The 27,373-nt window shown below is 59.3% G+C and overlaps 1 protein-coding gene across 1 annotated transcript in view; it reads left to right on the top strand.

Moving 5' to 3' along the window:
* LOC119094103 (putative ATP-dependent RNA helicase DHX57) overlaps positions 1–24,116 on the top strand; it is a 28,584-nt gene extending 4,468 nt beyond the window's left edge. Inside the window, exons 2-23 of the mRNA XM_037217179.1 lie at positions 915–1,106; positions 2,755–2,905; positions 4,777–4,952; positions 5,742–5,796; positions 6,094–6,195; positions 6,499–6,687; positions 7,037–7,237; positions 7,963–8,108; positions 8,605–8,738; positions 9,430–9,669; positions 10,008–10,138; positions 10,553–10,695; positions 10,926–11,039; positions 11,776–11,904; positions 12,248–12,369; positions 12,862–12,997; positions 13,863–14,049; positions 14,523–14,744; positions 15,998–16,171; positions 18,330–18,474; positions 19,441–19,529; positions 23,851–24,116. Coding sequence (XP_037073074.1) covers positions 922–1,106; positions 2,755–2,905; positions 4,777–4,952; positions 5,742–5,796; positions 6,094–6,195; positions 6,499–6,687; positions 7,037–7,237; positions 7,963–8,108; positions 8,605–8,738; positions 9,430–9,669; positions 10,008–10,138; positions 10,553–10,695; positions 10,926–11,039; positions 11,776–11,904; positions 12,248–12,369; positions 12,862–12,997; positions 13,863–14,049; positions 14,523–14,744; positions 15,998–16,171; positions 18,330–18,474; positions 19,441–19,529; positions 23,851–23,997 — 3,318 coding nt within the window. The 5' untranslated portion in view covers positions 915–921 and the 3' untranslated portion in view covers positions 23,998–24,116. The remainder of the gene's footprint in view (positions 1–914; positions 1,107–2,754; positions 2,906–4,776; positions 4,953–5,741; positions 5,797–6,093; positions 6,196–6,498; positions 6,688–7,036; positions 7,238–7,962; positions 8,109–8,604; positions 8,739–9,429; positions 9,670–10,007; positions 10,139–10,552; positions 10,696–10,925; positions 11,040–11,775; positions 11,905–12,247; positions 12,370–12,861; positions 12,998–13,862; positions 14,050–14,522; positions 14,745–15,997; positions 16,172–18,329; positions 18,475–19,440; positions 19,530–23,850) is intronic.
* Positions 24,117–27,373: the final 3,257 nt, after the last annotated feature.

The following is a 27,373-nucleotide window of genomic DNA, read 5'->3' as shown; positions in this document are numbered from 1 at the left end:
CTCTTTCCAGGGCTTATTGCACAAATTGCTGTAGGCCTGTGTATTTGTAAGTATTTGAGCACTTTCCCATCGAGGTATTGATTGGTAGAATAGGCTTCCTCGAAATATTAAAGCGGTGGAAAATTCTTAAACTTTTGAGAGATGACGTGACGAGAATGCTGAAGAAAGTTATCACTGAAACATGTTCATATTATCCCAGAATGCCTCAGTGTAGCCGAGTTGGTGGAATCTCCCCTCAAAAGCGACAAACGTACGTCACATAACCGCGTCCAACAGGCCGCGGTTACGTGACGTCTTCGGCTGCCGGGTGGTAAGCGAGTGAGGATGTCGGGCTGAGACGTGTTTGCATTGACGCGACCTTAAATGGAACATTACGATACCTTGGCAGCAGTTTTCTACTGTACTGGAAAGGCTCTACTGGTGCGGAGTCAGGATCTCTGGCAAGCCAGCTTAGTATCCCGACCCAGAGCCATCCTTGCATAGCATTCGGTCCAGTTGTTATCGTGTAGGCTTAGGTTCGTGTAAATTGTATTCGTAAAATACTGAGAATAGGGCATCTGCCAAGCGCCTTGTGAGGCCAATGTAATCACTAGTGGCCGGTTCCTTTGATAATGTATTTACTTTGTCCATGTGCCATTCATTTGTTCTATAAATTCATTATCACATCACATTCTAACATTCATTCATTCATTCATCTATAAAGAACGATATTTTGCATTCCTTGTTTTTAAAATTTACATGTGTGAACCTACATGTAGTAGTCCTCTTGCGCCATTCACAATGTACATCATTTGCTGTTTAAAAGGGAGGGGCTGAAGCTGAATCCGTCCAGGCAAGCGACCCGAGCGAGGCTTGCAGCTATGTGGATGTGCAGAGGCGGCAGTCCTAGGTCATAACAAGTGATTTCCTTGCAGGCGGATAATGAATCGTAATGTTGCCAAGCGCCCTGGTGGCGGCAAGAACCGCGGCGGAGGTCGTGGTGGCCACGGCAGCCAGTATGCTGGCCCCAAGCCCAAGTCCAAAGGCCAGAGTGTCAGCCGAAAAGGCGGAGCAGCCGACTACGACGAAGACGCCGTCGTTGTGCAGCGACCGGAGCCTAAGAACAGGTACGGACAAGGGCCCTCGCTAAACACTGTGGAACAAACAACATTGTGTCTGCAGCTAAGCCATACATCCACCCTCTCTTATCCGCATTCACCACCTCGATCCACGCGCTGGCGACGCCTGAGTCGGCCGGCAGCATGGCGAGGCAGCCCTCACAGCCTCCATGTTCGGGACTGTGGGGGGCCGAGCGGCCGTGCGCGCCGGACCGGGAGGGACCCGCGATAGCCTCACCATTGCTTCAGTCGGTCTCGGATGGCCTCCGTGCCGTCGCTATGAAATCATCAGTGATGTCCCGCAAGGACATCACTGACCATCATCAGATATATCGAAGCTAATCAAGTACTTGAAAAATCGAAAGTGCGTGTAAAGGCCGCAGAAAGTGGGGCAACATTCGCGGCAGTGGTGTAAGGGTTTGAATGTTTTAAGTTTTCCTGAAGTCAATAGATAAGTTTTAAATGACCTTTTAGATATAATTATCGGTTAGTGCTGGTTGAAATTAACAAATTAGGAAACAGATCAAGTGGTTGCTGACAGAAATTTAACAATGAAAGCTTGGGCTACAGGTCTATGGCTGAAAAATGCTGTGAATTGTGATCTATTCTAAATGCAGTATCTTTTTATTATGTTATTGCATACTGAATTCATAACCTGTTTGGAGATTGAAGGTGCTGAAGCGAGGTGCATGCAATTGTCCACCCACAAACATTGTTTTCGCTCGGCAGCAAGGTAGCATAATTTTGCGGAGGGAGAACACCACGTGCCTTTGACCAGACAATGTTTCGTTCCAAGACAGAAAAATTGTGCTCCACAACTGCGGAATCAAGACTAATTTCCCAGTACGAATTTATTATGAGTAATGTGTTCTGCTATTGAAAGTTATCAAACTTTCAGTACCCGATACGTGCTGGTTAAAATGCATTACCATGCAAGCATTGGTTGTGTTGAGAAAGTTTGGGTTTCGAAGCTTTTCTCGTGGGCACGGATTGACGAGTTCATGTCTTCATTGTTCATACGTTCATGTGGTAATTTGTTCACTGTCACGAGTTCCTCGTCACGTCACGATCACGAGTTCGTCGCTTGGTCACGAGTCGTGGTCACGTGGTCACGGTCACGGGTTCCTCGTGACCATGAACACAGATCCGAAATCTCGGATTTTCGGATCTCGCCACTGTGCGGTTGGTAGCGTCGTTTTATCAGTAAACCCTGGCATATGGGAGGTCGAAGTTTCTGGCCTGGTGAAATAGCACTTCTATAACATTCAAATCCAGCCACCTCAAAGCTCCCAGCTCTCTCCCCTCATATTTGCCGTCAACTGTGTCTTGATTGATGCGATCATGCGATCATGCTCACCGGTTGCCTTGCAACACGACCGCTACAAAAATGAGACACATGGAACATGAAGAGCACAAGGAAAAGTTGTTGGAAATCATGCTTTGATGTAATGACAGAGAATATTGTAAATGTATTGCAAAATCAAGTTCACAAAGCTGCGTTGTTCATGCGTTTTTCGATGGACGAACTGCTGAAAGTGCGTGTAAGAACTGCCACAATGTGTATAACTAACGGAACCAAATCCATCCAATCCTAGCATCCTCAAAGGCCAGTTTCAGGACACTTCCCGGGTCGCTGAAATAGGCTGTCCCATTGCAGAGGTCAGGACAGGAATTCGGCGGCGCCGGCCGCTCCGGCTGCTCCTTCTCCTGCTCCTACAGTCAGGAGAAAGGTGGAGATGAAGCGTCTCTACATGAACCCCGACACGCAGAAACTGATCACGGAAACGCTGCAGGAGATCCAGGGCAAGGTGCGACTGGGAAGTGTCGTCTGCTTTGCGGTGTTCGGCAGGGGACTGCAGTGGGTGATGATTTCGCGGGAGGTCCAAACTTGTGGTAAACAAATCCAGAGAGCTCTGCCATTCTGCATCGCTGCATTGTGATGAGTAGCAGCCCATGGTGATGGTCGTTATTACTGCCGCACTATTGGGGAGAATCCTCGTAATAATCGTGCTGTGTTGAATTGTCGTCCCAGAGAAGTTCGCTGAAGATGAGTGGACATACCAGATTTGTCATGACACAGGAAGAATGATGTCTAAAATGAAGATTTGTATGCAAAGTAATGCTGCAAATTACAATTTTTTGTTCTTCAGTAAGCCCTGCCTGGACGTGCATTGGTTGTATACACGCTGCAAAATGTTTCGAAAAACGAATGATGCCTAAACCGACCAGTGCGAAAACACGCGAGTTTTTCTGTTTCGCATCCCATTTTAGTACGAGTCTTTTCGCGCCGTTGAAGGAGTGGCGGAAATTGAGTCATGTTTCATCTTGACTGCTTTAAAGATCAGCGCTGGCTGTTGAGTCGGAATATGACCGACGTTCATAGCAATATTACGATTAGTTAACCACGTAAACGATATGGTGTTGGTGTACCTGCTGCAATCCCTGGCGGGCATTAACACGCGCTCGGTGGGGGAACCAAATTGACCCCCTCCTGAGGTTTTTTCGGAATGGTTTCCGAACGGCACGGCGTAGCCGCGCCAAATTTTGCATAGCTGTAGACAATTCAATAGCAGATCGTGTGATATCAAAAATTTGGATGCATCTTGTAAGGTTCCTGACCTATGGCAGGTCAAAGTCAGGCTACAGATTCAGCGAAGTCAATTTCAAGGGAATCGTTCAATCTGTTTGTACAACAGAGTGTGAGACGAAGCCACACATCTCTGAGATGCTTAGTTAGGCAGCGCAACAATTGAGTGACCAAATTTACTTGATACAGGGTTAGATATGAAGGTCAGACCGAGGCTAAGACCAACCTGTCTTATTACTCAAGGGCTTGCTGTGTTCGATGGTTTCTGGTGCCCATTTCAAATTTATTGATGACGGGAACCGCATTAGACATTTTCCATGGACTTTGTATAGGTCAGAATAGGTTACTGACCTAAAATGACCGAGGTCAGCATTTCGTTTTTAGGAGCTTACTGCGTACCTTAATATTTATCGCTTATTCAAATGCAAAATTCAAAGCAGTCTTCTATAATTTTGGTCATCATGACCTTAGAAAGGTCAGACAAGGTCACTGATCTTGAATGAGCATGTGACCCTTTGCTGAGAACAGGTATGTAGGTTCTAAGGACACTTTGAGGGCCAACTTGGAGTTGATCTTGCTTGACCGTATTTGACCCGAAGTACATGAAATAGGAGGCCCAAACTTTGACCCAAAGCGAGTTCGCGTACAGGCCAACACACCCTGTGAATTTGGTGTCTAGCCCGCTTAGTTCCTGAGATCGTGGGGGGTCCAATTGGCCCCCAGCCCACTCGAGCGAAGGGTATCCAACCGGCCACCCGGGCGCGCGTTAAAGGACGGTGGCAGCCGTCGGAGCGCGGACCCACCACGCCTTTGTGGCGACGCCGCTGACCGCAGGCGGCCCCGACTGTGCATCCGCTGTCACAGCGCCGGCCGGCGTGGCCGCCGCGGAGGCCCGTCCGCCTGCGCCGCAGTACCCCATGCGGCGCCCCGTCGTGACGGGTGTGACGTCGCGCGCGGATCGGCGCGCGGCGGACGGTCGGCGTGACGCCTTCCAGCGTCCGCTCGTGAGGTGCCGGTCTCCGCCCGCCGCGTGGCGTGTGTCCGTGCCGCGCCGCCGTGACGCCCCGCGTGACCGGCCGCTGCTCGCGGCAGCGGTTCCTGGTGGACGACGTGGACGTGTCGGTGGGCTGGGGGGACCTCAGCCGCCAGTACTGGATGCACGACCGCCACCTGGTGGTGGAGGGCGCGCGTCTTCACGCGCCCGCCGACCACCAGGAGACCGACCCCGAGGCCGAGTTCCACCAGTACGCCATGGACCAGCTGCAGAGGTGAGTCCTGCAGTGGGCCACCTGCAGGGGTGGAGGTCACCGCAGGAGGCATCAGGGATGAGCTCCGTCATTACCTGGCCCAGAGTTGTGCTCCGCAATGGACAGAGGGTGGATCTGTGTGTTCGGTGCAATCTCGGGAGGCTTCGCCCGCGCAACCTAAACCGTGTAAAACATGTAGTCGGCGCAGCGGAATAATCGATTCCAGTGGCGTGAGCACGTGGGTAGATGCTGCGCCCCAGGCTGTGTCAGATCGCGTGGTGTGGGCCCTGTCGACCGGTTGCCATGGCGGTCAAGACGTGACTGCGGGACGAGCGCAACTCAGAGACGCACTGAACTGGACCGTTCGCTTCGCCGCCTTTTTACAGTCTGGCGCCTCCTCGGTGCCGTTGTGACAGTCCGGTGTACGATCGTGGCATGTACTGCCATGTGGGGAGCGTTGCTCGCTCACTCCCCGCGTGTGCTGCGATGGGGAGGGGACCTCAAGGAGCGACCATGTACAGGGATGCCCTGCGGGTCGAGCCGTTGGCAGCTGCGCTAGCCGCGCGCCGCCACCGGCAGCTGTGTTAATAGAGTAACTCACTGTACCGAGTCCGGCTAACCATGCGCTGTCTCAGTGAGATCACACCCCCACTCCCGGCTGTAGCGTGCCGTGAGGCTGCCGCGCTCTGGTCTCCGCGCCAGGCGTCACTGAGGGCACACATGTCCCGCACTATGGCGCCAGCCCGTTATAGATCCACCCCACCCCGCCCCGCCACCCACGACCGTCACCCCGGCGCCGTTCCGCGGCAGGTACGGCTTCCACGAGTCGCGGTGCGCGGCGGCGCTGGCGGCGGCCGGCGGCCAGCTGGACGCCGCGCTCGACGCGCTGCTGGCCGACTGTTTCCGGCCGAGCGTCGCTGCGCCGCCGGCGCCGGCGCCGGCCGACGACCTCGCCTACCTGGCCGAGCGGCGCGACGAGCTCACCGCCCTGCGCGCCATCTACGGCGACACTTTCGAGGAGCGTGAGCCCGACCGGCTGTGGACAGTGGCGCTCGAGCTGGGCTTTCTCAGCGGCGCGTTCCAGCACCGGCCGCGCGCGCCGTCGCCGCCGCCGGGCCCGGCGCCGATGCCGTGCCGCTTCTTCGCGCGTGGGCACTGTAAGTTCGGCCGCCGGTGTCGCGACAGTCACGAGCCGCCCGGGGGCCGGCCGCGCACGCCCGAGCATCTGCGACGGCCCGACGAGCCGGCCGGCTTCACGCTGGAGGTGCGCCTGCCGCCGGGCAGCCGGTACCCGCGCGAGCCGCCGCTGCTGGCGCTCACCTGCGCGTGGCGGCCGTTCCCGCCGCAGGTGTGCCTGCAGCTGGCGGCGCGGCTAGCCGAGGAGGCGCGCCAGCTGGCGGCCGACGGCCAGCCGGCCGTGTTCGCTCTCACCAGCCTGCTGCAGGACGAGCCCCTGGTGTTGGCTGTGGCCGGCGGCCGCTACCACCCGCATAGCCTGCCGGCCGAGCTGGTGGAGGCGGCGCGGCCGGGGCCCGCGGCCGCCGCGCCGTCCGCCGCGCCCGTGCAGAACGGCACGGTCAGGGCGCCGCGGCCGGCGCGGCCGTCCGCCCGCCGCAGTCACGAGTGGGAGGAGCTGCGGCGGCGATTCGCGGAGAAGGCCAACAACAAGGCTTACCTGGAGTTCCAAGAGGCCAGGAGCAAGCTGCCGGCGTGGAAGGAGCGCGAGAACATCGTCAACACCATCAGGGAGAATCAGGTGCGTTTTAATTGCGTCAGAGCAGGTTCGCTCTTCGTTTTGTGGTCATGGAGGGTATGCGTCGGCTCCAACCACAAATTAGTGCTCGTTTGGCCAGGTCAGTTACACCTGTCAGTGCAAACTAGTGTCCTGAAGCAGCACCATCTCACTTCCGAACCCCCACAACAGTGTCGTTCTCGATATTGTGAACCGGCGCGGTGCACCCCGCCTCGATCCTGCCCGCCTCTGTCCACCCCGCCTCGATCCTGCCCGCCTCTGTCCACCCCGCCTCGATCCTGCCCGCCTCTGTCCACCCCGCCTCGATCCTGCCCGCCTCTGTCGTCGCTACAGCATCGTCCCGCGCCGCCAGGTCCTCATCGTTAGCGGCATGACGGGCTGCGGCAAGTCGACGCAGGTGCCGCAGTTCCTGCTGGACGAGTGGCTGGCCTCGGAAAGCTCGCGGGACGTCAGCCTGGTGTGTACGCAGCCGCGTCGCATCTCGGCCATTGGCGTGGCTGAGCGCGTCGCCCAGGAACGGCTCGAGAAGGTCGGCAACACGGTCGGCTATCAGGTGAGAGGGCGCGTGCCGGCGGCGGTCGGTAACGGTGGAGCGCGCGTCAGGAGCGGTGAAGCGCGCGCCAGGAGCGGTGAAGCGCGCGCCAGGAGCGGTGAAGCGCGTGCAGGGAGCGCTGAAGCTCGCCGGAAGCGGTAGAACGCGCGCCGGAAGCGGTGGGGCGTGCACCGGGAGCGGTGGAGCTCGTGCCAGGAGGGATCGAGCGCGCGCCAGGAGCGGTGAAACGCGCGCCGTGAGGGGTGGGGCGCCCACCGGGAGGGACCGAGCGCGCGCCGCGTGCGCTAAGAACGCGCTGGGTGCGGCTGGGCCTGCTGGAGAGGCCGGTTTGGCGCTGTGTTGGCCGGCGGATGCTCGTCAGTGTGGTTTTGACTAGCAGCGGTCGGTGAGCCGGTCTCAACACTCTCCAGCCGCCGAGTTGGTGACCAGACTGGTGTCAAGCGATGTATGTGTGTGTGACCCGGCCTGGATAGAAGCATTGCAGTCACTGTTACTTCTCTGCCGGCGTGGGGCATGGTTTTTAGATGGAATGCTGAAACTGAACAACTTGAGGTGGTTGGTAAACAACATGCTCAGCTCCGTAGATAACATATACATGTGTTTTACCAAACCACGCTTAGTTTTACGTCTTTTGTGCGCAAATACTCTATTGCTGGCCAGTCCCTCGCTCCCCACCTGCCCGCCCTACGCCAAACGGGCACCGAACGCGTCCCGGCCGCCGCCAGATCCGACTCGAGAGCCGCACCTCCTCCTGGACGCGGCTGCTGTTCTGCACCACGGGCATCCTGCTGCGCCGGCTGGAGGGCTCCGGCGGCCTCGACGGCGTGACGCACGTCATCGTCGACGAGGTGCACGAGCGCAGTGAGGAGAGGTCGGTCCGGCGGCAGCGGCGGGTGTGGTGCCGGGCGACGCGCCAGTGGTGCCACTTAGCTATTGCGTAGGTCATGTTCGGCTTAGAGCGTCGGGGCTGTGGGAAGCCAATGTCATTAATGGATAGTGACATGACAATTCGGTTTTGAAAGAATGCAGTCTTAGACCAACCATTGCACGTAGCCTGCTTTTAGGAAATATGCATACCTATGTGCTAACGAATGGTTGGCCGGTGGGTTGTTGTGCGCAGAGTTTGTTTCTTTGGAGCTTGAATGTTGCGATATCTTGTTGGCTTGTTCATGGCGCTTTTGCATTACGCTGTGGCTTGGTATTCACGTGCGTGCTATGACCCACTGGCGCCAACAAAGAGCTCCATCAGCAGGCAGCAGCGTGCGGTGACCTGGTCGGCGCGCAGCCGCGAACTAACGGCGGTCGAGCGGCTCCCCAGAGCGGCCGGAGACCGGCTAGCGCCTCTGACGTCCCCTGACGTCCCACAGTGACTTCCTGCTGATGATCCTGCGTGACCTGCTGCCGCAGCGGCCCGACCTGCGGCTCGTCCTCATGTCGGCGACGCTGGACGCCAAGCTGTTCTCCTCGTACTTCGGCGGCGCACCCGTCATCGACATACCGGGTCAGCAGCCGCCGCGCGCCGCTTCCCGGCCGAGCACTGTTCCCCGGCCGAGCGCCGCTTCCCGCCGAGCGCCGCTCCCCGGCCGAGTGCCGCTCTCCCGCCGAGCGCCGCTCCCCGGCCGAGCGCTGCTCCCCGGCCGAGCGCCGCTCCCCGGCCTAGTGCCGCTCTCCCGCCGAGCGCCGCTCCCCGGCCGAGCGCCGCTCCCCCGCCGAGCGCCGCTCCCCGGCCGAGCGCCGCTCCCCGCCGAGCGCCGCTTCCCGGCCGAGCGCCGCTCCCCGGCCGAGCGCCGCTCTCCCGCCGAGCACCGCTCCCCGGCCGAGCGCCGCTCCTCCGCCGAGTGCCGCTCTCCCGCCGAGCACCGCTCCCCGGCCGAGCGCCGCTCCCACCCATCGTCAGACGCTGGCCCGCGCTCCAGCGCAGTGACTTGACTCGTGCCATTGGTGTGAGGCGCTACCGCTGCTCTGCGCAAACGTTCTTTACGACGAGGTTTAAAACCAGACTGGACAGCGAGGCGGGCATGGCTGATTTCACGGCTCCATGCAGTGGGAGTCCGTAAGCAACCAGATGAGAAATGGGTAATTATGTACGCTTTTGGAGCGCAAGTTCTCTTCGCCGAAGGGAAAGCCTGGACGTCACGATGTCTGTGGTGGGAGGAGCGGGCGTGTACTGACAGCCCGGCGGTGGCCCGCAGGCAAGACGTTCCCGGTCAGCCAGTTCTTCCTGGAGGACGCCATAGAGCTGACCTCGTTCGCGCTCGAGGAGAGCTCGACGTTCGCGCGGCGTGAGCGGGACCTGCTGACGGCGGAGGAGGGCAGCGGACGGGCCATCGACTGGCCCCGCGAGCTGGAGCTGTCGGTCCGCGCCGAGCCGCCGCTGGCCAGCCGCCGCGACGAGACGCTGCCCGTCAGCCTGCTCTCAGAGCGGTACCGAGGTGAGGCCCGCTCTTGGAACGGTACAGAGGTGAGGGCTGCTCTCCTAGCGGTACATCGGTACAGAGGAAAGGCCCGCTCTCCGAGCGGTACGGAGGTGAGGGCTGCTCACCGAGCGGTACAATGGTACAGAGGTGAGGCCTGCCCTCCGAGCGGTACAGAGGTGAGAACTGTTCACCAACTGCTCACCGAGCGGTACAGTGGTACAGAGGTGAGGCCTGCTCCTGAGCGGTACAGAGGTGAGGCCTGCTCTCCGAGCGGTACAGAGCTGAGGCCCGCTCACCCGTCTGCGTCCCATGAGCTAGCGTGACGTCCTGACAGACACCTCCCACCCGCGCAGACTACAGCGAGCGGACGAGGAAGGCGCTGGCGCTGACCGATCCGGACAAGATCAACTACGACCTGGTGGAGGCGGTGCTGGCGTGGCTGGCCGATGGCGACCACTGTCACCCGAAGACCGGCTCTATCCTGGTGCGTGGTGGCGCTGCTCGGCACCGAGACGGCACGGCGGACTGCCGTCGGACCAAGCGGCGAGCGCGCGTGCCGTCTCGTGGCGGCGAGCTGCTAGACGCGGATGAAGACATATAGTCTTCATCTGATGACAGTGTGCGCTGGTGACGCTGGCAGGGCGCGCGGGCTTTCTGACTCGGTGTGTCGGCGATTTGCGGTGAGCGTTCGCACAAGCTGGAAATCCGACGCCTCAGTGTCGCCGTGTGTGGCTCGTCGTCTGTGCCTGGTGCTCCGGCACATGCTCAGTGTGCGGTGTACCTCTGCCGTTTCACAGCGACACCCAGTGCCTCCTCCCGTGTTTACCCGGCGCTTCCGAGCCGTGATGCCCTTCAGACAATCGGCCAGTTTGCTTTTCACGCCCCCATCGTCCGACAGGTGTTCCTGCCGGGCCTGGCCGAGATCATGACACTCTACGAGCAGCTGCAAGGACACCGGGCGCTGGGCAAGCGGGCGGGCCGCTTCCTTCTAGTGCCTCTACACTCCAGCCTCAGCAGCGAGGAGCAGCAGCTCGTCTTCAGGTGACCGCCCGTGGCTGGGCAGCCCTCCACACGGCAGGTGGTGACGCTCTGTTCCGCCAGTGGCACGACCTGACTGGGTGACGCAGCAGTGCTCGTAGGTAAACACGGCCGCTGAATGGGACGATCAGGCCGTGTTGAAGGTTAACCCAGCCAGTCAGGAAGTAGGGATGGCATGACGTCATTCTGTGACACCGTGACGCGCAGTTGAGCTGACGCGTCCGCTTCTGCAGGAAGCCGAAGCCCGGAGTGAGGAAGATCGTCATCTCCACCAACCTCGCCGAAACCTCCATCACCATCGACGATTGTGTGTTCGTCATCGACTGTGGCAAGATGAAGGAGAAGATGTGAGTATCTGTCGGGCTGTTTTGCTCTCCGTGGATGTGATATGTTTGTTGAAGTTTGTAGCGAGAGGCAGATTGTCACACGCGTGAAGGACGCAGTGATGATGGTTTTGCATGGTGTGGCTTATCTTACCGCCAATGGCCATATTTAAAAGGCGTGTTCCATGTTTTACGGGGTTTTGAACTGAAAGAGCCATCTTGAAGACCATTCGGTGCACTGAACAGCTCTGTCCTTCCTTAGACCTAAAACTTTCTAGCCCGCGAGGTTGTGCAGACTTCTTCAAAGTTATCCAGGTATCCAGGACGCCATAATAACGCCACTCAAATCCTGCTATTCCACTGGCCATGCGGCATTCAAGCTCAATGGTGTCCATTTCAGCGTCCTTAAATGCTCGTTTCTCTCTGGCATCTTGATGGTGGTATTATGTTTTGGTCATGAAGCGTCTTATAGGAAATGACCGTCAAACGTGTTAAAGGCAACCGTAACGAACGGAGCCAAGTTAACTTTTCGGCAAAGTCACTCTGACAGTAGGTACTCGCTTTGAACAACGTTTGCGAAAATCGACAATCACCACGCCCTCACAAGGCGCAGCCGGCAGCCTCTTGGGCCGGCACTGTTCATACTGCGCGCACACGTCGAGGACGACGCAGTTCGCCAGGCCGGCGAGGCAGCCGCGCTGCCGCCACCGAGGCGCCGATGTGTGGCCGCCGGCTCACCGGCGACCGGCGCCGCCGCCAGGTTTGACCCGCTGCGCCGCATGGAGAGCCTGGAGACGGTCTGGGTGTCGCGTGCCAACGCTGACCAGCGGAAGGGCCGCGCCGGCCGCGTCATGCCCGGCGTGTGCTTCCACCTGTACACCAGCTGCAGGTGGGGCCTGCTGGCGCTGCCCGCTGACTGGCGCCCGTCTCTGGCGCACGGAAAAACAGGTGGTCTGAATGGCCAGATTGGCGGCTGGATGCCGGGAGTGTGTTGCTTTTGTCAAGGTCAAGAATATTTCCTACTGTTCTGCCAAGTGCGCTTGATGGAATGTGTTGTTTACCATACGTGCTGTGTCTGACGCTGTGATGTTCGCCGTCTTCAATGCTGCGCGTTTCTTGATTTGTTGGCGTTGTGTTGTATTCCGGTATGACGGAAGACTCGATTTTCGGCCGGCCGGTCACCTACACCTTGTGCCGTCGCCACATCCTCGCTTGGCCATCTGTATCGTCAGGTACCGTCATCACATCCGGTCGCAGCCGGTGCCGGAGATGAAGCGGGTTCCGCTGGAGCAGCTGGTGCTGCGCATCAAGATGCTGCCGTTGTTCTCGGGCCGCGACGTGCGCCACGTGTTCGGTGAGTCTGCGCCTCCGCTCCGTCCGGTCCGGGTCCACCGCCGCCGCCGGGGCCGTGTCTGCAGCCGCGACAGGCGGGCGCCGCGCCCGCGGGAGACGTCCGTGCCGCCCAGGATCGGCTGGCCGGCGACTTGTCTGTAGCCGTCTGCGAAGCCGACAGACGCGCCGGTATGCCGTTCCAGATGCCGCTAGTTATCGCCTCAGTGCTCCCAGGCCGTGTTATAGGGCGTCCCACCGACAGGCCGTGTTATAGGGTGTCCCGCCGACAGGCCGTGTTATAACGCGTCTCGCTGGCAGGCCGTGTTATAGGGCGTCCTACCGACAGGCCGTGTTGTAGGGCGTCCCGCCGACAGGCCGTGTTATAGGGCGTCTCGTCGACAGGCCGTGTTATAGGGCGTCCCGCCGACAGGCCGTGTTATAGGGCGTCTCGTCGACAGGCCGTGTTATAGGGCGTCCCGCCGACAGGCCGTGTTATAGGACGTCCCGCCGACAGGCCGTGTGCTGGAGCCGCCGACCGATGCCAGCATGACGTCAGCCGTGCGTCGGCTGGAGGAGCTGGGCGCGCTAGATCAACAGGGCCAGATGACAGCACTCGGCTATCACGTGTCCGCCCTGCCGGTTGATGTCAGGTCAGTGGTCCGCTCAGGGGGGGGGGGGGAGCGTCGTCCGTTATCAGGGAGGGGTTAGAGGTGAGTTGGGACCGTGGTCGGTGGTGAGAGGGCCTATTCTGTGTGGGATAAGTGTCGCCCTGCGGGATTACACCCATATGGAGGAGGTGACTCGCTGATTTCTTGGGCTAAGATTTCGCACTTTTTGACGTGGCGTGCTACGCGATGCTGATCTAAAAACTGATGTGCTGCTTCAGTTGCTATATTTGATATTGCATGTCTTAAAGCTGAAACGTCTGGAATCGAACTCAGCTTTCTTTCACTTTTATATAATCCATTTATGAGAATTGTAATCATCCAGTTCAGGATGCCGGACTGAAAATGTAGCACTGGTTGGTGCCCAGCCGGAGAAGGCGGTTAGTGTTTGGGATGTGTGTGGGGGGGGGGGGGGGGCTGGTGTCGCCGGCGGGTCAGGGGTGTGTGAGGAGGGGAGCTGGCGCCGCCGGCAGGTCAGGGGTGTGTGTGTGGGGGGGGGGGGAGGGCTAGCATCGCCAGTGGATCAAGGGTGTATGTGTGTGGGGGCGGGCTGACGCCGCCGGCGAGTCAGTGTGTGTGTGGGGGGGGGGAAGGGGGGCTGGCGCCGCCGGCGGGGCAGGGGCTGGCGGGGCCGCCGCGTGCCGACCGACCGACGGAGTTGTTGACAGAATCTCTTCAGTGTCCCTGACGCCCGGGTCTGGGCTTGTGACGTGACCGCTTCGGTGATCCACCTCGGCCCTCTCCTGGGTCGTCACTAGTTGACCGTCTCCGCCTTTGCCTTCGACGCTACCCGCCCATCCACCGCCGGTCGTCCCCTCTGACGTCCGTCCGTGCTGCTATCTGTCGGCAGGATCGGCAAGCTGCTGCTGCTGGGAGCCGTGTTTCGGTGTCTGGACGCCGTCACCACGATCGCCGCCTGCCTCAGCTTCCGCTCGCCGTTCGTGTCGCCGTTCTCGCGCCGCGCCGAGGCCGACGCTCGCCGCAGGCGCTTCGCCGCCGGCAACAGCGATCAGCTCACTATGCTCAACGGCTACAGGGTACGGCGGGCCTCGGCCGGCCGGCGGCGACGGTGCCGACCGGGTACGGCGGGCCTCGGCCGGCCGGCGGCGACGGTGCCGACCGGGTACGGCGGGCCTCGGCCGGCCGGCGGCGACGATGTCGACCGGGCACTGCAGGCCTCGGCCGGTCGGCAGGGACGGCGCCGGGTACTGCAGGCCTTAGCCGGCCGGCGGCGACGGTGCCTGTGTGGCAAGCTGGGGGCAACGAGTGCTGGCTACAGTGGACGGTCCAACGGGTGCAGGGGTGCAGCGGACTATGCTATGGGTAGTAGGTCCGACATAGTGGGTACCGGGTGCGCCAGACCGATGTCGATTGGGCGACAACAGCGCTCTGCTCTACCTTGCGCACGTGCCATGCATTGGACCGGACCTTACTCCGACCCGCTCCGACCTGGCCTGACCTGACCTGACCTGGCCTGGCCTGACCTGACCTGACCTTGCGTCCGCCGCAGGGCTGGCGGGAGGCGGCCGAACGCTCACACGGAGCCGGCTACAACTTCGCACAGGAGAACTTCCTGCAAGTGAAGACGCTGGAGATGCTGGCCAGTATGAAGCACCAGTTCGTGGAGCTGCTGAGCGGCATTGGGTTTGTGCGAGCCGGCCTAACGGCGCGGCAGCTGGAGCGGTGCGGCCGCGGCCGTGGCGACGGGGTGCTGCAGGCCACCGGACCCGAGGTGAGAGCCGTCCGGAGACGCCAGGGAGACTGGGGCTGCCCGGAGACGGCAGGGGAGACTGGGGCTGCCCGGAGACGGCAGTGGAGACGCCCGGAGACGGCAGTGGAGTGGAGACTGGGGCTGCCCGGAGACGGCAGTGGAGACTGGGGCTGCCCGGAGACGGCAGTGGAGACTGGGGCTGCCCGGAGACGGCAGGGAGACTGGAGCTGCCCGGAGACGGCAGGGAGATGGGGCTGCCCGGAGACGGCAGTGGGACGGGGCTGCCGGAGACGGCAGGGAGACTGGGGCTGCCCGGAGACGGCAGGGAGACTGGGGCTGCCCGGAGACGGCAGTGGAGACTGGGGCTGCCCGGAGACGGCAGGGAGACTGGGGCTGCCCGGAGACGCCAGAGACTGGGGCTGCCCGGAGACGGCAGTGGAGACTGGGGCTGCCCGGAGACGGCAGGGGAGACTGGGGCTGCCCGGAGACGGCAGTGGAGACGGGCTGCCCGGAGACGGCAGGGAGACTGGAGCTGCCCGGAGACGGCAGTGGAGACTGGGGCTGCCCGGAGACGGCAGTGGAGACTGGGGCTGCCCGGAGACGGCAGGGAGACTGGGCCGGAGACGCCAGAGAGACTGGGCTGCCGGAGACGGCAGTGGGACTGGGGCTGCCCGGAGACGGCAGGGAGACTGGGGCTGCCCGGAGACGGCAGGGGAGACTGGGACCGCCCGGAGACGCCAGGGAGACTGGGGCTGCCCGGAGACGCCAGGGAGACTGGGGCTGCCCGGAGACGGCAGGGAGACTGGGGCTGCCCGGAGACGGCAGGGGAGACTGGGACCGCCCGGAGACGGCAGTGGAGACTGGGGCTGCCCGGAGACGCCAGGGGGACTGGGGCTGCCCGGAGACGCCAGGGAGACTGGGGCCGCCCGCAGACGGCAGTGGAGACTGGGACCGCCCGGAGACGACGCGAGAGAATTCAGGCAGTGACGGAGAGACGCCGGCGCTTGCAAGGCGCCAGGGTTCTTGCCAGGATGGGCTGCGCCACAATCCATCCCTGTTTTATGCTGATTGTGTTCAATGCCGCACGGGCCTAATGCGTGCGTTTGTCCCGTCCCTTGTTACTGTCACGGTTGCCACCACATAGTGTCATCAGTGCAAAATCGATCGGGGAGGGGGGGGGGGGGGTGATCGGAGTCGCTCACGCATCGGTCACAGTGCCTGACACCGGAGACGTGTTCTCTACAAACTGACACCCGTCACCTGACGTGGCGCAGCTGAACGACAACGAGAGCAACCGCCTGCTGTCGGCGCTGCTCTGCGCGGCCCTGTACCCCAACCTGGTCAAGGTGCTGACGCCCGAGGCCACCTACACCAAGAGCGAGGGCGGCGTCATGGCCAAGGACACCAAACACGCCGAGCTCAAGTTCAAGACCAAGGAGGACGGTTATGTGAGTCGGCGCCGAGGTCCCGCTCGAGACGTGGCCGGCAGCGCCCTTCTGACGCCCCTCCAGGCGGCAGCGGCGGGGCCGGCAGACTGGCTGGGGCCTGTGAGGTCGCCCAGCGGGGCGGCTGGGTCGTGGCGGGGCCTGTGGGGTCGCCCAGCGGGGCGGGCTTGGTCGTGGCCGCCTCTGGGGTCGCCCAGCGGGGCTGGCTTGGTCGTGACGGGCCTGTGGGGGTCGCCCAGCGGGCGGGCCTGCGTGGGTGGCCCAGCGGGGCGGGCTTGGTCATGACGGGCCAGTGGGGTGGCCCAGCGGGGCTGGCTTGGTCGTGGCGGGCCTGTGGGGTCGTCCAGCGGGGCTGGCTTGGTCGTGGCGGGCTTGTGGGGTTAGCCCAACGGGGCGGGCCTGTGGGGGTCGCCCAGCGGGGCAGGCTTGGTCGTGACGGGCCTGTGGGGTCCGCCCAGCGGGGCGGGGCTTGTCGTGGTACGGGCCTGTTGGGGGTCGCCCAGCGGGGCTCGGGCTTGGTCGTGACGGGCCTGTGTGGTCGTCCATCGGGGCTGGCTGGGTCGTGACGGACGCCTGCGGGGTGGCCCTGAGCGGGGCCCGGGATTGGAGTCGTGACGGGCCTTTGGGTGGCCCAGCGGGGCGGGCTTGGTCGTGACGGCCTGTGGGTTCGTCCCAGCGGGGCGGGCTTGGTCGTGACGGCCTGTGGGGATCGTCCAGCGGGGGCGGGCTTGGTCGTGGCCGGCCTGTGGGGTCGCCCAGCGGGGCGGGGCGAGTCGTGGCGGGCCTGTAGAGGTCGTCCCAACGGGCGGGCGGTGATTGTGGGCGGATTTAGAGGGGATGATTCGCCTTGAGGCGCGTCTGAAAGGACATGGCTGGCCTATCCGACGACGATGAACGTGGTAGTGCGTCGTAGTTGTTGTTTTGACTGAGAAGTGCCCGAAACAAAGATGAATGTAAAAATGAATGTAAAGTGTCGGATAGTCTAGCGGACAAATTGCGGCTAGGTTCGGGAACGAATTGCAGCCAGACTGGCGTCGAAGGTTTCAAACGCGTTACGATTGTCAACACATATCTTTGTTTGCCAACATTTGCCATCTGGCCATATTGGGCAGTTCCACAGTTGTCTTACGGTTATTAGGCATTTGGCGATGTGGTACACATACCCTGCGTGCTCTCTAGTGTTTTTTTGACAGCATTTAAAAAAGTTCATATGTATCAGTTAAGTTTACAATAAACAGGAGCTAAACGTTTCGGGTGATGCAGGACATCCCGGACGCTTCAGGACTAGGGGGCTGGGGCTCTTGAAGTGTTCGCCCGATCTCCGCCTTAGGTGATCTCCACCTTGGGCGATCTCCGCCCCGACCTCCGTCCCAGTTGTTCACCCGACCTCTGTTCTGGATGTACACCCGACCTCTCTTCTAGGTGCTCACCCGACCTCTGTTTTGGGTGTTCACCCGGCGTCCATTTTGCGAGATGTCCATGTGACATCTGTCCCTAGGTGTTCATCTGGCCTTTTTCTTAGTTGTTCGTCCAACCTCTGTTCCTGGGTGTTCATGTGACCTCAGTGTCTGGTGTTCTCCCATCTCCGTACCTTGGCGGTCATCTGACCCCTATGCCTAGGTATTCAACCGGCCTCGGTCAGGTGTTCAAGTCACTTCCTTCCCCAGATGTTCATGTGATCTCCTTCCCTACGTGTTCACGTGACCTTCTCCCCCAGGTGTTCATGTGACTTTCCCCATGTGTTCATGCGACCTCCCTCCTCGGGTGTTCATGTGAACTTCCCCAGGTGTTCATGTGACCTCCCCTCCCATGTGTTCATAAGACCTCCTCCGCCAGTTGTTCATGTGACCTCCTTCCCCAGGTGTTCATGTGACCTCCTTCCCCAGTTGCTCATGTGACCTCCTCCGCCAGTTGTTCATGTGACCTCCTCCCACAGGTGTTCATGCGACCTCTTCTCCCAGTTGTTCATGTGACCTCCTTCCCCAGGTGTTCATGTGACCTCCTTCCCCAGTTGTTCATGTGACCTCCTCCGCCAGTTGTTCATGTGACCTCCTCCCACAGGTGTTCATGCGACCCCTTCTCCCAGTTGTTCATGTGACCTCCTCCCACAGGTGTTCATGTGACCTCCTCTCTCAGGTGTTCATATGACCTCCTCTCTCAGGTGTTCATCCATCCAGTGTCAGTGAATGCCAAGGTGAGCCGGTTCGAATCGCCCTACCTCGTCTACAACGAGAAGGTGAAGACGTCGCGGGTCTTCATCCGCGAGTGCTGCATGGTGCCCGTCTACCCGCTGCTCCTGTTCGCCGGTACGTGCCGCCAGTCGGCGGGCGCCCGCTCCGGACGTGTCCGACGCCCGGCAGGGCTACGGATGGGTTGGGGGCTTGCGGCGTGGAAGGTGATTGATGGTCACCTTGTTATGTATTCGACGGAATCATTGTGCTTCTAGTGAGACGTATCGAGCTCTTTTGAACTGCTTAGTGTTTTTCTGCACCACGTTGTCGGTATGCCTAGCTTTGGACTGGGCCTGCTTTTGTAGACGCATGTCTCCGCTTGTCGGTGAAAGCCCGTGTGAGGCCCTGTGTTGACAACGTAGCGGTATATTTGTGAATAGGTCTGTTTTGACCAGTTTTAGAAGTTCTCGCTCTCGCCGATAGCTCTTCATCGTAATGCATCGTTTGTTTACCGCGCCAAAGTTCAGGGTGTCCGTTTCGTAAACATGTGGCCTATGGCAAGGCATGTGTCCGGATCCACCTAAAGGTCGAAGATACTGAAGGATGATTTTGCAAATTGATGTAAGTGTTATGAATCAGTATAATTTTTCAACAAAATGCTGAGAAGTGTCCAAGACTCAGAAAGATTCCTTGGCAAATATAAAAGTACTGTCATATCCCAGAGGAACCTTTGCTGCAAATTTGAATGAGCCCTTGATAAAAGAACAAAAAACGAAGAATCAAATGAATTCTTTGACATAAGTCTAAGAAGCGTCCAAGATTTCTAGAGATCCCTTGGAAAAACCAGAAGCGATGCCATATCCCGGAGGATCCTTTAACGCAATTTACGGTAATCCCCCGATAAAGGAGCATCTGGGATTCGAGCCTCAGACATCCGATGCGGGGGCTCATGTCCATGACCTGGTCACGCGTCTGCCCACTCCTGGCCCTACACTCAGCGTGCCCTGCTGTCGTGACGAGCGCGGCTGACCGTGGCCGGTGTCTGCCGCCCGGTCCGCGCACGCTGCGCCCGACTGATGACGGCGCTGTCCGGCCCCCCAGGCAACGGCATCGAGGTGGAGCGGCACGGCAGCGAGTACATCGTCTCGCTGGACGAGGGCTGGATCAAGCTCACCTGTCCCACGCAGACGGTAGGTCTCGTCTCGCCTCGGGCGGGCGCCGGCTCGCCTCGAGCGGGGTCGGTTCGCCCCGGGCAGGAGCCGGCCCGCCTCGGGTGGGAGCCGGCTCGCCTCGGACAGGAGCCGGCTCGCCTCGGGTGGGAGCCGGCCCGCCTCGGGTGGGAGCCGGCTCGCCTCGGACAGGAGCCGGCTCGCCTCGGGCGGGAGCCGGCCCGCCTCGGGTGGGAGCCGGCCCGCCTCGGACAGGAGCCGGCCCGCCTCGGGCGGGAGCCGGCTCGCCTCGGACGGGAGCCGGTTCGCCTCGGACAGGAGCCGGCCCGCCTCGGACAGGAGCCGGCTCGCCTCGGGCGGGAGCCGGCTCGCCTCGGGTGGGAGCCGGCCCGCCGCGGCCAGGAGCCGGCCCGCCTCGGGTGGGAGCCGGCTCGCCTCGGGCGGGAGCCGGCTCGCCTCGGGCGGGAGCCGGCTCGCCTCGGGCGGGAGCCGGCAGCGAGGAGGCTTGCGTTGCCAGGTGACCCTGCAGCGCTCAGGAAGGGCTGTCCAGCTCGCCGCGGCTGGCGAAGCCCGTCGGTGCGGGCGCATTCTGAAGGCGTCGCTCTGATTATGGATAAAACCCTGGCTTTCAAACTCCATGTTGACTAGCAGCTAAATGCCCCGGAATTTGACTTGTTTGACTCATGTTCGGCCCGAGATTGCCAGCACACCATCTGGCCTGGTCTGACGTTATTTGCCGTTTTTGTGCTCTGCTCTCGTATAAACATTTACGGAACTTACAAGACCACTGAACGGCTTCGTATCACTTCATTGGTGTCCAAGATGGATCAGCAGCGGTAGTTGAAAATCGGATATTTTTTCTGCGTAAGGCTGGCCTGTTAACTGCAAAAAAATACTTCACGCGTTACGACTGTTTGTGTGCAGTTCATTGAATAGTCCTGAATATCTCATTGAATGAATAGCCTCGAATATCAGGCCGAACGTTGTGCAAGTTAGACTCTTTATATATGGACTGCTCTCGATAGGTGATATGTGTACGTATCCGATAATGCTCTGATGTGATGGCGCCCTCGTGTCATTTGTGGCTCGTGTCATCATTTCAGTTTTAACACGCGCCCTGGCGGCCGGCTGGCTACTTTTCGATCGGGTGATGGTCAATCTCACCCCCTTGAGATCTCAGGAACTAAGAGAGCTTGAGACGCCAAGTTCACAGGGTTTGTTGGCTTGGACGTTAACTTACTTAGGTCGAAGTTTAAGGTTCCTAGGTCGTGACCTTCGGGTTAAATAAGGTCAAACAAGGTCAAAACCCAAGTTGGTCTTCAGAGTGTCCCCAGAGCCTAGATACCTGTTCTGAGAGAAAGATCACATGCTCATTCAAGGTCCGTGACTTTGTTTGACCTTTCGAAGGTCTTAGTGACCAAAATTATAGAAGACTGCTTTGAGTTTAGCATTTGAGTAAGCGACAAATATTAAGGTAGGTAGTATGTTCCTAAAAACGAAATGCTGATCTGAGTCATTCTAGGTCAGCGACCTATTCTGAGCTATAAATAGTTCATGGAAGATGTCTAATGCGGTTCCCGCTATAAAAATTCGTAATGATGGCCAGAAACCACCCCTTACAGCAAGCCCTAGAGTAATAAAACAGGCTGGGTTTGACTAGGTGTGGCCTTCATACCTGACCCTGGGTCAAGGAATTTGGTCATCAAATTGTTGTCTTACCAGAGAAAGTATCACGGAGATATACGGCTTCGTCTAACACTCCGTTGTTTCATCAGATTGAACGATTCCTTACAAATTGACCGCTGAATCCATGACCTGACTTTGACCTGCCGTAGGTCAGCAACCTTACAAGGAACGTCTGATTATATGATACCACACCGTCTGCTATTGGGTTGCCTACATTTATGCAAAATGTGGTGCGGCTACGCCGTGCCGTTCGGAAACCATTTCGGAAAACTTGGGGGGAGGCAATTGACCCCTAGCCCGTGTTAAGCGGTAACTCGCGGACGTAAAAGGTCACCTATGTGAATTGCCTCGCTCGATGTTTGAAATGGATGGGAACGTCGGGGTGGCCCCACATCCGCTGGACTTGCGCTGTTGCTGATTGGTGCGCATGCCAGCGGCCTGGTGACAGCCTGCGTCTCTGGGGGATGCCGTGGATGGCGGGGGTAGGTGTGTTAGGCGACATCAGCATGTCACGGAGTCTCAGGGGGGGGGGGGGAGGGTGACCGGGCCGGGACGCCGTGGATGGCGGGGGTAGGTGTGTTGGGTGACAGCGTGTCGCGGAGTCTCGGGGGGAGGGTGACCGGGCCGGGACGCCGTGGATGGCGGGGGTAGGTGTGTTGGGTGACAGCGTGTCGCGGAGTCTCAGGGGGAGGGTGACCGGGCCGGGACGCCGTGGATGGCGGGGGTAGGTGTGTTGGGTGACAGCGTGTCGCGGAGTCTCAGGGGGAGGGCGACCGGGCCGGGACGCCGTGGATGGCGGGGGTAGGTGTGTTGGGTGACATCAGCATGTCACGGAGTCTCAGGGGGAGGGTGACCGGGCCAGAACGCCGTGGATGGTGGGGGTAGGTGTGTTGGGTGACATCAGCGTGTCGCGGAGTCTCGGGGGGGGGGGGGAGGGTGACCGGGCCGGGACGCCGTGGATGGCGGGGGTAGGTGTGTTGGGTGACAGCGTGTCGCGGAGTCTCAGGGGGAGGGTGACCGGGCCAGAACGCCGTGGATGGTGGGGGTAGGTGTGTTAGGCGACATCAGCATGTCACGGAGTCTCAGGGGGGGGGGAGGGTGACCGGGCCGGGACGCCGTGGATGGCGGGGGTAGGTGTGTTGGGTGACAGCGTGTCGCGGAAGTCTCGGGGGGAGGGTGACCGGGCCGGGACGCCGTGGATGGCGGGGGTAGTGTGTTGGGTGACATCAGCGTGTCGCGGAGTCTCGGGGGGGGGGGGGGAGGGGGACCGGGTCGGGACGCCGTGGATGGCGGGGGTAGGTGTGTTTGGGTGACAGCGTGTCACGGAGTCTCAGGGGGAGGGTTCGACCGGGCCAGAACGCCGTGGATGGCGGGGGTAGGTGTGTTGGGTGACATCAGCGTGTCGCGGAAGTCTTCGGGGGGGGGGGGGGGGAGGGGGACCGGGCTGGGATGCCGTGGATGGGGGGGAGGGGTAGGTGTGTTGGGCTACGTCAGCGTGTCGCGGAGTCTCAGGGGGAGGGGGAGGGGATGCTCGCGTGATCCCGACGGTCCCCGGCCTTCATGTCACTCGTGGGCACGCGTCGTACTGACCTCCGGGTTTGAGCGAGGTGATCAGCTCGGGTCACGGCTCCGATGCATGCCCTCATGACATTAAGTGGCAAGTAACAGCTAGCGTGCCGGCAAGCTCGCCCAGTTCGCTCCATGAGGACAGCATGTGGGTCAGGACAGTATCTGAGCCAGAGCCGTGGCCACAACGGGGTTGCCAAGGTCAAGTGTCATTGTCGCCATGTTCGTAAAGAAATCGCCAGTTGTATCGTTACGTTGGCGAAGAACCACAAATTTCACGTTTTTCGTTCCTAAAGTTATCTGCTGCGTAAAACATGCATTTCAGGCATTAAAAGCTGCAACAGTATTCGCTAATGTGTTGCCATTTATGAAATATGAGCAGTTGCACCGGAAGCTGTTTCGGCAGCAGCTCCTCGTAGTGGCGCGAGAACTTGTGTTCCATGGCACCTCGGGTCCAGAGAAAGCGGACTGTTTGGCGTGACCATTATGCAGGGATTTGCTGTCATCTGGGCATAGAGGGCATGCCTGGCACGGGCACCCTCCGTAGCGTTATAGGCACGAAAGACATGGGTCCACGGTCCCGTCTGACGCAAAAGCCGAATGCACAGTCATTCGTTGAGTGAGAGTTGCGCTACTGAGCTGTGGGCTTAGGCCGAAGGCAACAAGCACTTCCCACCCACCATGCATTATAAGGCTCAGGTTACCAAAGCCAGGTGTTCTGTTGGAATTAAAATGGTTAATACTGTTAGACGATACACTATACGTTATCAACACCGACTGTTGATTTCCTCGCAAAGTGTTCTGGTGAAAATCGCCAATCTGGAGATTTATCGCCAGTGCTGACAGCCCTGGGCTGTACCGTCGTGCCGTCAGGTACGCCGTGCGCGGTGGCTGAAAGCAATGTGTTCGCGAGGCTCGTGCCGGCCTCTAGACTGCGTGACAATGCAGGCGGACGGCACCGCGGCCAGCCTGCCGACGCTGCCGCGTAAGAGCGGATACGTCTGGCGCTGATGCTGGCGATATCGCGGGCCAAGTGGCAGCACTGGTGTGTGACGCCGTCCGACGCCGTGCTGTGCGCTGTCACCGGCAGATCGCGGCGCTGCTGAAGGAGCTGCGCGGCGAGCTGGACCGGCTGCTGGCCGAGAAGATCGAGACGCCGGCGCTGGACCTGGCCGCCTGCCCGCGCAGCCGCCGCGTGATCGCCACCATCGTGAGCCTGCTCATGTCGGAGCACTGACGCCCGCCGCCGGCGCGGCCGATGTCGGCGCCGCTCGGGGAGCGCGAGCGGGAGCGGGAGCGCCGGCCGCTGCCGTTAGAAGGCGGATGTCCGCCGCCGGTTTGGCGATGGTGTGACCTCGACACTGCCCGCCAGGCTGATGAGGTCAGGCCACTGACATCGGCGGCCGCTGTTCTGACGGTGGTGACGTCTCTACACTGCCATGACGTGTCGCTCCAGTGACGTCAGAATGCCGTCCGGCCTCTCGAGGGAAGCCGCTCTGTGGGGTGACGTGGGTCAGACCAGGGCGATGCTGACCTGTCGTTGCAGTCGCGCATCATGATGGCTGGATGCGATGACGGTGTCTGCATACTGGCGCTTTGCGAGTGATGTTCGGGGCTTCTAGCAGCGCCTGGATGGCTGGGTAAGGGAATCCTGGACCCACGGTACGTGCGCCTGCCGCTCATGGTGACACTTTGAGGTCTTCCCAGTGGATCGAGTCTCTGCTGTTGATGCTAAGTGCACTTACGCTGCTGGTGGGTGCTGCGGGAGCGCTGGAGAGGTGCTGATTGGTGTTTGACGCGTCGGGTTGTGATGTCATGGGTTTGGGTTGGGGGACCACCGGTCGCGGAAGTGGGCGTGGTCGCTGCTCCCATGTTGTGTTGTAGCTCACACCGGCTAACGTGATATGCTGTGACGACTGCTTTGTTTGTTAGTTTTATACTCGTGTGGGAGCCTTGTTGTACAGAGAAAGCGATAACTTAAATAGACAACTTTCAACTGGATAGAGCGCGTTCGGAGGACGAGAATAGGAGACAGGGGACGGTGAGCTGAGCTTTTATTGGGCAAATGCGACCTCCACTGCGCATCAGAAGAGAGATGAAGTGACTGACGCATGGCTGTGCAGTTCCTTCTTCCCACCACCACCACCACGCGGAGGACTGGACGTGACCCACTGATCCAGCGGTGTCAGCAGGTCAGCTAGCGTTGCAGACACTTCACCCACCGGCCTCTCGTGCAGCCTGCTGCTAACCATGGCTAGCACGCGTGGTGCGTGACTCCGTGGGTCTGTTCTGCCGTACAGGGCACAGCTAATGGGATGGGTGCCGGTCCCACCCCTTAGGCCTGGATGTCTTTTTTCACCATGGATGGCTACCGACAAAAAGTTAGAAATCGGTGTGATGCGCGTTAACCGAGCTCTACCACCCCACCCCACCCCACCCCCACCCCCCCCCCCCCTCCCCCTCCCCGCGCTCATAGGGCAACATTTGCTGCGCCCCCGCCCCGTCTACGTCCAAGTAATTATGGTCTGAAAGCGAATGCTCCACATATGTAGATGTTGAAGCAGGCATCAGATTTGACGTAAACTCACCTGTAATTATAAGTATTCCGTAAAGTGGAAAAGATTGCTGTCAACAATACAATTTGGCCACGTAATTATATTATTGTGTTTAGTAACTTATATATTTAGTAGTTGGCATCGAGGTGCTGTCAACTTAGCCCCGCGTAATTGCCACCCTATCATTTGCAGTACCTTAAACTCCCCCATGGATGGCAATGGCCGTTGTGGAAGTATTTGCTGAGCCAAATATCGTTATGCACTCGTGTTTTGGCCCTTTCTCGTGGTGCTTTTTTATATTTTTATCCGTGAGTTTAATATGTTTACTTGTATTCACATACTCGGCTAGGGTATTATTCGTAAGTTAGACGATACCAAGTATTATACCTGTAATCACCGCAAGGTAAGAAACCATGTCCAACTTTTAATGTTATGTAGCACAAAACGTGATTATCCAACCCTCTTCTCTTTCTAGCTTTATCGTACATCATGTCGACGCCCCGTCGTGTCGGCTGCATGCGTCAGCCGCGAGTGGGCCGAGAGACCTCGTGGAGGGGACCCCGATGGGGCGCCAGCACACGCCCCGCGGAGAGGTCTCCACGCCGGCTAAAGCTCGGCGCTTGGCCTCCAGGCGCATGTAGTCCTGCCCCTCCGTTATACATTCTCTTTCAGCCCATTGCTCTAAAATGATCGATTCTGGCCGAAAGGGCTTCGATCCAAACAACAAAAACGTGATTCGTGATTGAAGATTGCACCCCCTGCTCAGCATTGATTGAGGGCAATTGACGTCCAAAATATTTGGAAGTCGTGCCCACGGATGGCTGGACCATAATATTCTTCCTGGCCATGAACAACGCCTGACCTGTGGGTTGGTAGGCTTAGAATAACGTTGCTATGGCGTCACATATGCTTGAATGGCCTTGAAATGGTCTGCACGAAATGGCCTGCACAGCTTTGCGGGCGTGTAGCTCGGAAACTGGAGGGCTTTAGGTCTAAAGGAGAGCAGGGATGGAACCGCATCAAATAATCTTCAAAATGGCGTTTTCAGTTAAAAACTCCATATAAACTTGGAAAACTCCCTTTAAAACAGCCGTGGCGACGTCATGGCATGCTGATATTCACCAACGCAATGTTCTTAAAAGGGTTTTACAAGCGCTTCTGTCCTGCTAGCCTCATGTTGGCTGCACCCTCGTTGGTCACGGCCTGTTGCATGGCAGCTTGCGCATAATGTTGGCCGCGTAGCCAAGCAATGCGGTGTGCCGCATCACGGGCATGTTTGTGTTTGTAAGGACAGGGATATGACTGCTTGAATTCGGTTGGGTGTCGGAGCCAACAAAGTTGACTTGACCCTCCTTCAAGTCCTGATTTCTCCTCGGACTTTGACCACTTTGATTTGCGTCCATGATATCAGAATAAAAATTCAGAATGATATTTGAGCGGTTCCAACATTGAGTTCATGTTTACGAGTGATCTCTATGGTGATGCTATTGATAGTGATGTTTTTAGGTACCTAGTGATCGAAAAGTCCTGACACTTGCTGCTTTTCATTGGCTCAGTATTCCCGCTTTTTTCCTCAAATTCACTGAGGTGGCTCAAGTCAGCAGCTCAGCCAGTCCTGCGGAAGAATCAAAGTGATACCGCTGTGTAAGGGTTTTGCGGGCGCAGCCTGACTTTTCCTTGGTGATCACACCGGAATTCAGTGATATTTCATTTTGCTGCCTTTTAACTTCCCGCCACGAGCCGCCTAAGCCCCCCTGCCCCCCCCCCCTCACACCTTTACGACATGTATGTCGGAATATGACACGTCTCAGTCCTCAAGTGCCCGCAGCCTTATGTTGTGCTAGCACAGCATCATTTGCCATGTGGAGGACGCCATTACCAGGCGAACTATGCATCGCACAACATGGGCGGCATCAATCGACTCATGGCCGATGAATCACTTCATCTGTCTGACTGATATCTCGTTGAGGATTTGCTAACGCGCAGGTCTGTCTGCCGCCGCGATTATACACTAGCAAAACTACATGATTCACAGCAACGCGGGTGGTAGTAAATCAC

Source organism: Pollicipes pollicipes, unplaced genomic scaffold, assembly GCF_011947565.3.
Source record: "Pollicipes pollicipes isolate AB1234 unplaced genomic scaffold, Ppol_2.1 Scaffold_4002;HRSCAF=4701_pilon_pilon_pilon, whole genome shotgun sequence".
NCBI classification, from domain to species: domain Eukaryota; kingdom Metazoa; phylum Arthropoda; class Thecostraca; order Pollicipedomorpha; family Pollicipedidae; genus Pollicipes; species Pollicipes pollicipes.
This window is presented reverse-complemented; position numbering and strand designations above follow the sequence as displayed.